Below are 8,846 nucleotides of genomic sequence, written 5' to 3'. Positions count from 1 at the left end.
ATCGCCCATTAGTTAAAATGTGACAAGAGAGAGAGAGAGAGAGAGAGAAGAGAGAATCAAACAAAAGCATACTTCATGTGTATACGTCCCTTGGTTTGTAATATCAAGTGGGTGACCGTGATCTTTGAATTGAAGGGTAGATTTTATCCTACCAATCCTGAAGTCATATTTTAGTTGAAATATATGGGGTTAAAGGTTATTCAAAACTCATCCTTTTGAAGGATAGTATTTTTTTCTGTGCTTCTATCGAGGGTAAAAGTGTCTTCCAACAGCACTGAAACCTTTGAAAAGAAGCTCACAGCCTTTTCTATTCTTCCTTTGCTTCATATTATGATTACGAGTGTGACCGGTGGCCTTCGATTGCCTCTCTCTCTCTCTCTCTCTCTCTCTCTCTCTCTTTGGTGCGTCGTGTTGTTGCAACTTGCAGAACACTCCCGAAGAGAGTAGCTTTCGACACGTGGCAAGGAAGGGGGCCCGAAATCCCTCCCCCCATTATTAATAGTATAGATATAGATACTACACTACAAGGTGTCACAATTTATAAAATAAGGATAATCTTCTTTCAAAACTTGTGGCAAGCATGCAAATTTGTAGTTTTTAAAAGCAAATGTAGGTTAGTAGAGCCTTTTAACTCTAAGAAGCTTATGACATGCCTTAATCAGTGGATTGCCCTATTTTAGAGAATCGAATTCCCATCATCGAGTGTGGTTTGACAGAATCTTTGTAACATGATATTTGCATAGGTGATATCAGTTTAAATGTGTGGTGTTAGGAGGTCAAACACTAATAGGAGTCTTCTAGCTATGGCCTTACCTCACCCACTAGCCATGATGAAAAAGGGATTAGAAAAGTTTTTTTTCCATTGGGTTAACCAAGGTGAAAGGCTACTCAATTGAAAAGGAATTAGGGGCCATTGTAAGAGGACCACCTTCACTTAAAGTAGAAGGTGAAAGGGGCAATATGAGCATGACCTGCACAACAAGCACTACAATTGGCAAAAAATGAATGAACACTAGTCATTCAATAATAGTAGCTACAAAGACTTTATTGATGATTGCGCCACTACACATGAAGTTGACAAAATGCTTAAGAAAGTGTTTGGTGCAGAAACTAAACATATCAAGATTTATTCTTAAAATGCAACCCTATAAATTAACCTTGGTAGAAGACTAAGATCTAGCAAGCTTGTTTAAATAGGCTCAAAGGATCACAACCCAACTCATCTAATCTCAACTTGAAGAAGAAGATAAAGTTGTTATCTTACTCAACACAACACATAAGTCGAAAGCATATTTGTGTGTGTCTGGCCCTTTAAACAAGTAAAGCAAGTAGATTAAAGCTCACTTTCAAAAAGTCAAAAACAAAATGCTCTATTAAAGGACTTAAAATGGGTACCTTCATCATTATTATTGAGAGAGAGAGAGAGAGAGAGAGAGAGAGAGAGAGAGAGAGTGTGTGTGTGTGTGTGTGTGTGTGTGTGTGAGAGAGAGAGAGAGAGAGAGAGAGAGAGAGAGAGAGAGAGAGAGAGAGCATAAAATACTAGGGAGTTACATGGATTCCATATTAAATATATAAATCAAACAAATTAGGCAATGAAGTGGTGTATGATATTGACCAAATCCATTTTACACCATATTAGTGACTTTGGGGATTTTTCAATTTCCACTTTTAAAACGAACATAAGATTTGACCACATGGCCAAATCTGAGCCAAATTTTTGAGATCATGGCTTGAAAGAATATTTCAAGTACTACCTTGTGGAAGGTGTTAGCCTTAAAAAATAGTTTAAGATTTGTCCATATGGCCAAATCTTTAGGACATTGATGATTCTCAAATTGGCTCTAAAGTCTCAAACTCTCTAATATGGTGTTATTTGAATTGTGTATCCCTCTATATAGTTGTTTATGTAGAAATGTAGGTAGAGGAAGTTGTCCTTGTGGAGATGGATGGTGGTGTATAGGTTAGGGTAGTGAGAAAAGAAGCCATACATCTCTATGCAACTAGCATACCCACCGATCTCCTCCATGAATGCTGCCAAGCACACGTCCCTTGCTTGGGTGTAGGAAATGGAAATGTCCCATCTCCAAAAAATGTGAATGGAAACACACCACCAGACATGTGATTATGAAGATAGATTCCTCCTACAAAAACAATTATACCAATGAAACATCTTTTGACGAAAGCATTAGATACCAATTTCTGATTGATTGATGATAAAATAGTTAATACTACAGAAAATATATAGGAAGTAATGCAAGGCCAAAATTTACAATCATTATCATTGAAAAAGCTTTTATAGATTACTCGAGCACAAGGTCCTCTCCACTCCACGACTCACCTTTTGCTTTAAGAGAAGCAATGCCTCTATATGAGGATTTGTTCATTTAGGGCTTTCAAGTGAAAGGGGCTCAATGGACTCAAGCTTACAAAACGTCTTTGCCCTTTGGGAATCACATACTTGCCACAATAGAAGAAAATGCATTGTTTGGTAAACCTATTTGGAGAAGTTAGCAAACATTAAGTCACCAATATGGGCATGTACTGCCATGAACATATTAGAGGCATTGAAGTGGTTGTTCTTCCACTAGGTTAGGGGGAAATATATCATAGATAGAACATGGTAGGGATACAAAGTGTACCATACAAAGAGAAAAGATAGATACTCACCTAATATTGCTTCTATATCCTCTCCCTACCAACCTTCATTCTCGTCGCTGGGCATCCCTATGTTTTACATCAGTGTGCTTTCATGATTATGGTGTCCCATCTATTGTAGCAAAATGGCTATGGTGAGGTCGTCGTGTTTTCCCTTGCCTATGAGGTGCCTCTTTGAAAAACCTCTCTCAATGATCTCCAAGTAGTCGATGTTTGGTTTGATATACCAAGGAAACAACCAAATTGTGGGTGGATCTAAGGGATATGCCTTTGGAAGGAGATTGGTGCATAATCTGAGGTTTTAATATGTTGGAGGACAGAAAGGACAAGACGGGCTCTTCTAGCCTATTGGCAGGTCAAAAAAATAAGTAAACAAAAATCTCTCTGATGAGAGAAGGGGAATGACTTACTTATGGACTATTGGATGATGGAGCAGCTCACCTGGCTTAACTTACACTTGGCTCTAGTATACCAGCATAGCTTCCCAACTAGACGTGCTATTTCTTACACCAAGCAGATTGGCTTCCACTATCTATGGAGCTCAGTATAGATACCACTTAGAGAACGTCCATTAGGAATTCTTTGGGGTCTTTGAGGGCCCTTTAAATTGCCATTGACCATTTAGGAGGTTTAGCAAAAGGCTCAATGGTAGGATTCCATGTTTCCCAAAATGGTGGGTTGTCAGAAGGATTAAGAGACTCTAACAAGATTCTCTTATACTCTGGAAGATAAGAAACTTTTCTAGCTAAAATACTAAAAACTACTAGTGGTTTGGCCGGCCATTAATAGTTGTAGAAAATTGTATCTCTCGATGTATCTGAAGTCAATATTTTATGGGGTGGAAATGGAAGGTTCAAATCTTTTATATAAATAAAAGCTTCATGGGGTGTGTGCACTGAGCGACGCAATGCATGCACACAAATGATGCCATGCCACATGTCACACTAGCTCACGGCTTTGGCCTTATATTCTTGTCAACATAATGGGCCAATCATGGCACCCATTCAATGCTGCTCACTGAGTGCAAATCAGTTGAAAAACAGTGCTATCTGCAAATCAAATGCCGCCCGCTGTCACGTGGTTTTCTTGCCTGGGCTGTAGGCGACAAAAGATGAGCAAAAGATTCACCGCCATTATGTAGGTGATGGCCACGAACTGCACCTCATAATTGTCACCTGCACTGTGTGGTGCCTGTGGACTCTTGCGCATGTGTAGCATGACAAGCTTTCCAATCACGGTGAAGAAAGATCGAGATATCAATAACAAAAGAATCAAGGAAGAAGTCAAAGGGCTCGTAGAAAAGATGCTAGAAGTAAACATTTTCAAAGCAGGAGAACAAGAGGTGGCTTGAAGCCAAGGCTGTGCTTTATGATGTGCAAGTCGATAAAAGAGACCAAATTGTTGGCCAAAGCGCTTGACCTCCCGATTGAGACTGCCAACCAAGCTCACATTTTTAGAGCTTTAAAGGTCAAAAGAGAACATAGTACAAAACCAAAATGATATGGACATACCACAGCCAAATCATCGGTCAACCAGAATTCTACTCGCAAGAGGTCAAGGATGTGAGATCATTGCTAAGCAATGTAAAGAATGGTGTATTTCCAAGGGAAGCAAAAGCCTTGGAAAGGACCATTTTTAATGATGAATGTTGAAGGAAAAGTCCTGTAGATGGCATGGACTGACAACGTAATTTTTGAAGAGATTTGGGAGCCATTGAAGGAGACACAAGTACATGAAAAAATTCTAGCTCCAAGTTGGATTTTTTTGAAACTAGGGGGCTACACAAGGGAGACACTAAGAAAGTGGAACAAAGTGGTTTCGTCCACTAGAATGGAGGGAGACCTTGAGATACTTCACACACTCCATCTTACACTGGTTCCCTTGGCTCTCCAATCTAGGAGGAGGTTCCTTGAATACCTTTTGGAGGGAATTTGTTAGAAAGGTAAATAAGAAAGGGATTTCCAGGCTGGCACAGTTTTGGGATGACGCCAACTTCTGCAAGAAGGATGTAGACCAGTCGATGATGTAATATACTTTGAATTTGAATGAAAGGATATTGATCAGTAGAGTCTCAAAAGTTTTGTGCAACCATCCAATGTTTGTTGCTACTGGGAGAGAGCCGATGGGAAAGCTTGGCATTGGCCCAAAGACAAAAACTTTGCACTTCCAAAAACATTAGTAACATATAAGCAATTGATGTACAAAGCGGATTGGTACACCCGGCCCACTCATCAAACTATGGAGGGTGAATTGATAAGAAGATAAGTGGCTAGAAAGTATAAACAACATCTGAGAAGTAAAAAGGCCAAGCAAAACGAAGATAGTAACTTGGAAGGTGTTGTGAGAGGCTATCCCCACTAGGAATAAAATTCTTGCTGGAAGGATGGGCATAGACACTTGCTCTGGATGCAAAGCAGCTATAGAGCATCCCTTGCATCTGCTCAAAGATTGGCCTTCATCCATAGGGTCTTGCTGCCATCTGCAAATGGGTGCAGAGCACGTGGAAGGTGATCTTCTTTAGGAATGATGACTTGGTTTTGGGAGGGAGAAGATTTCGGTTATAAGCAATTCTAGTGCGCACACAAATTAGCTGATACTACTATTGAAAAGCATGGAAACTTTTGGTCTTTGAGAGAAAATTTGTGGTAGCTTACTTCAATGATATTGTGCGTGAAAGCACCGAGCTTATATATTTAATAGTGTCAAGAGTAGGGGCAGCCGAACGATCTAAAGAATGGAAAAATGCACTAAGTTGCATCCGATGCTCAGGTAGTGCGCTTTAGGAAAAATGCAGTCCGCTAATCATTTGCAGGAGTTGGTGGAGGATAAGGATAAAACAGAGGGTTTTGCTCTTCTTTTGCTTATGAATTGTACAGCCCCTTTTTGAAATATTGTCCCCTCAAGGCACACGTAGTGCTTGAGGCTCATTGTGTATTCTTTCCTGAGTAAATATAACATCTCCACTCAAAATTGTGAGTATGACTAAAAAAGAAAGAAGAATGCTTGTTTCTTTTTGGTTCCTCTTTGGTTCATATGGTAGGCCACAAACTGACATAGCTAGATGGCAATAGAAGACAATGATGATGTTCATGAGTTTGGATGAAGCCTTTGTCCTCATGAGAAATGCATGTTCATCTCTCAAGGTTATCTATACAACATTGGAAGCAAGTGTACTGCTTGCTCGAAAAAATATTTTCTCATCATCTATTAGCTACAAAGGCAAGTGTGCTTATTTGTAAAGCTACCAATGTTTGTTTGAAGGTATGATGACTTGCCATTGGAGAAGAAAATAAATGGCACATAGCCAAGTCGTTTTAAGGGTTGTAAAACTTGTTTCCACATGTGCACTTCCAACCCTCAGGCTTGTAATTGGACTTAAGTTGAGCACTTGCTATCAATGTGCTTTCCTTGTTCCTGTTGGTTTTGCTTTTTGGGTTGATTGGAAGCTTTGTAATTTGCGGCATTGTTGGCACCTGCACCGCCACGCATGGTTCGCACTGTTTACACTTGCTATTGCAAGTAGGTGGCCTTGATCCCATCTGTACCTTCTCTGCAATATGAACATCTGCCCCATCCACTAGAAGCCTAGTCTTTAATGCTCTCTACAACATATCCGATATTGTGTATTAGCTCATTTGAAATCAGGTTTGTAGAATGTCAAATGTCAAACTAGATGATAATGCAAGCCTTGTATGCTTACACAAGAAGTTTTGGACAAATTCTCACAATATTTCCCACATTGTGACTTACCTCAACATCATGAGCTTCTCTGAGGGAGGCGCCACATACCTAGCTAGGTATGCGGTGCCTCTCGAGCAGAAGCTCATGATGTTATGCATTGTATGAAAAACACAGAGAAAGACTTCGTTTTCCTACATGAGAAAATTTCTAAATCTTTTTGTGTTATAGAGATACAATGTGTTAGTTCCTTGCAAGTGTCATTTTTTTTGTGTGTGTGTGTGTACCTTATTTAGTAGAGGATCAAGGATTGTGCTTGTTTGTGAAGCAGTTGAAACAATCCAACTGTCCCTTAATTGCTGTCGATCTGAAATGGCAAGCCGCATTAAGACTTAAACAAAGAAGCTTATAAGTGAGAGGAGAAGAAGAAGAGATGAGGCTTTCATGTCATAGGAACAATCCCTAGAGAAATTAGAGATCTATCCAAGTTTTGAACTCAAGACCTATAAGTAAACAGAGATCCCTAGAGAAGTTAGAGATCTATTCGAGTTCTGAACTCAAGACCTATAATTAGAGATGCCTAGAGAAATTAGAGATCCTCTCTGGGTTTTGAGCTCAAGGCCTATGAGGAAACAGAGAAGTACTAGCTGAGAGAGAGAGAGAGAGAGAGAGAGAGAGAGAGTGTGTGAGAGAGAGAGATACCAGCGTGGCCGGAGCGCAGCGTACTTCGAGCTTGGACTAGATTAAAGGGGAAGCTGAGAGACAGCAGGAGCAGCAGCTGCAAGAGAGCAAGTATGACGAAGCTGCTACTGCTAATTATGAATGGACTAGCCGTCGATACAGAGCAGCAATTAGGTTGAACCTGCCAGGATTGTAATGAAGGCCTGCAAGCTTTCATTCTTCAGGAGACAAAGAGCAGGCCACAAGGAGCTGCCGCATCCCACCAGCTAGTATATTATATTATTTCTACGTGCAACTGTGTTGAAGGTTTTGCAGAGTAGGGGATGGGGCACCGGCCACGTCTGATGAAACCATACCCAGCCCACACCGGCTACGCTACGTCATCAGAGTGTGGGAGTCACGCAGCAGCATTTGATAATTGGCTGGATCTTCCTGTTCTCTACCTTCCTGGCCAATCGGGCGTCACTTGTGTGACGTGGGGGAAAACTTGAAGGAGGGGATCAAGCTGTAAATGGGAATGGTGCCAATATGGTGGTGATCAGTGGTCACTCTCTGTAGGAAGTCTGACAGACTGTTAATTGGGGGGGCGGTTCAGAGGCAGCTAATGGTGAATCGGGAATCGAACTCTTGACACCAGCTAATTTGTGCACACTGCTTCTGAGCAGGGTGCACCATGGTGTGTACGTGAAGGGGCAGGGGTGGAGGGTAGTAGAGAGAGAGAGAGAGAGAGAGAGAGAGAGAGAGAGAGAGAGAGAGGAGTTACTAGTATAACCAGCTGCAGCGTGCAATGTGCATGCAGTCCTGGCCTCCGGGTCAGTGCAGATTGGTCGAGTAGTGTCCCGTGTCGTTGGCGCTGCATGCATGTGAGTGTTGTGACTCGTGACACGCAAAAACAAGCGTGCCTTCGATATTGTACTTATTACTCCTCTGCAGGCTGCAGCTCTAGTCCTCGATGATGTGCCTGTTTGTGTTTCCACAGGAGTCCTCTTCAGTCCCCCTGGACTGTAGCCTGTGCTTTGCGTAGCATTTAAAAGGCTGCCACCAGCGCTCTCCAGGAGGTTGACCTGGCGAGCAGCTAGCGTCCTCTTCCAATCCTGGACACGCCAAATCATTGATTCTGCACCCTCACGATTTACGATTCGTGAACCAGCTTGCTGTCCCGGTGGCAACGACAGGTGGGAAAAGCGACCGAGGTCAAAGCTCTCACATTCCATGACAAACACAGGTGTCAAAGCACTCTTGATTGTGCATAGCTCCCAAACATTGTTCGGGAAAAATGTGTTTCAGCTTAATATCGTGCCGTTTTCAATTTCAAAAATGCCGGTTGAGGGCAAGGGGAAAAGGAGAAATTCTGCCCAGAAATAGAGAAAATTAATGTAAAACCCCAAAAAAAAAAAACCTAATTTTCTAAAATTTCCAGACGGCAAATTCAAGAAGAGGAATTTTGTATTTGGGAGCAATGTTCGGGAAGCCTAAAGGTCATTTGGGAGCAATGTTCGGGAAAAATCATTTTTCTAAACATACAAAATTCTCTTCTTGAATTTGTCAAGAGGAAATTTTAGAACATTAGGTTTATTTTGTGAGTTTTTAAACTGGACAATTTTAGTAGGAGAGTGACTTATTTATATTGCATTTTACACGAGTAAACATACCTTCTAAAATTCCCCTTTCCCCTTGCCTTCAACCGGCATTTTTTAGATTGAAAACGGCACGATATTAAGCTGAGACACATTTTTCCCGAACACTACTCCTATGCCATCACCATACCTTCTATTCCTTCTCCTCCTCCTTATGGAGTAGCAAGTTCAATGCCTACCATGCATTGGACAAGA

General features: G+C 41.3%; 1 protein-coding gene across 1 annotated transcript; it reads right to left on the bottom strand.

Moving 5' to 3' along the window:
- Positions 1 to 4,195: 4,195 nt before the first annotated feature.
- LOC147444497 (uncharacterized) lies at positions 4,196 to 8,228 on the bottom strand. The gene is made up of 3 exons (XM_086527871.1): positions 7,778 to 8,228; positions 6,621 to 6,700; positions 4,196 to 6,257 (listed from the first exon to the last, which is right to left on the bottom strand). The coding sequence occupies exons 1-3, from the start codon at positions 8,226 to 8,228 to the stop codon at positions 5,970 to 5,972; spliced, it is 819 nt and encodes a 272-aa protein (XP_086383997.1). The 3' UTR covers positions 4,196 to 5,969.
- Between the last annotated feature and the right edge of the window lie 618 nt (positions 8,229 to 8,846).

Source organism: Adiantum capillus-veneris, chromosome 13, assembly GCF_014529385.1.
Source record: "Adiantum capillus-veneris isolate H3 chromosome 13, ASM1452938v2, whole genome shotgun sequence".
Taxonomy (NCBI): domain Eukaryota; kingdom Viridiplantae; phylum Streptophyta; class Polypodiopsida; order Polypodiales; family Pteridaceae; genus Adiantum; species Adiantum capillus-veneris.
Note: the sequence above shows the minus strand (reverse complement) of the source record. Positions and strands in the feature narration are given on the sequence as shown.

Coding starts and splice junctions, on each gene's coding strand:
- LOC147444497 (XM_086527871.1), bottom strand. CDS start 8,228: ATGGAATGTGAGAGCTTTGACCTCGGTCGCTTTTCCCACCTGTCGTTG. Junction 6,701..7,777: donor CGCTGCAGCTGGTTATACTA/GTAACTCCTCTC, acceptor TTGCCATTTCAG/ATCGACAGCAATTAAGGGAC. Junction 6,258..6,620: donor TTGATCCTCTACTAAATAAG/GTACACACACAC, acceptor GATATGTTGTAG/AGAGCATTAAAGACTAGGCT.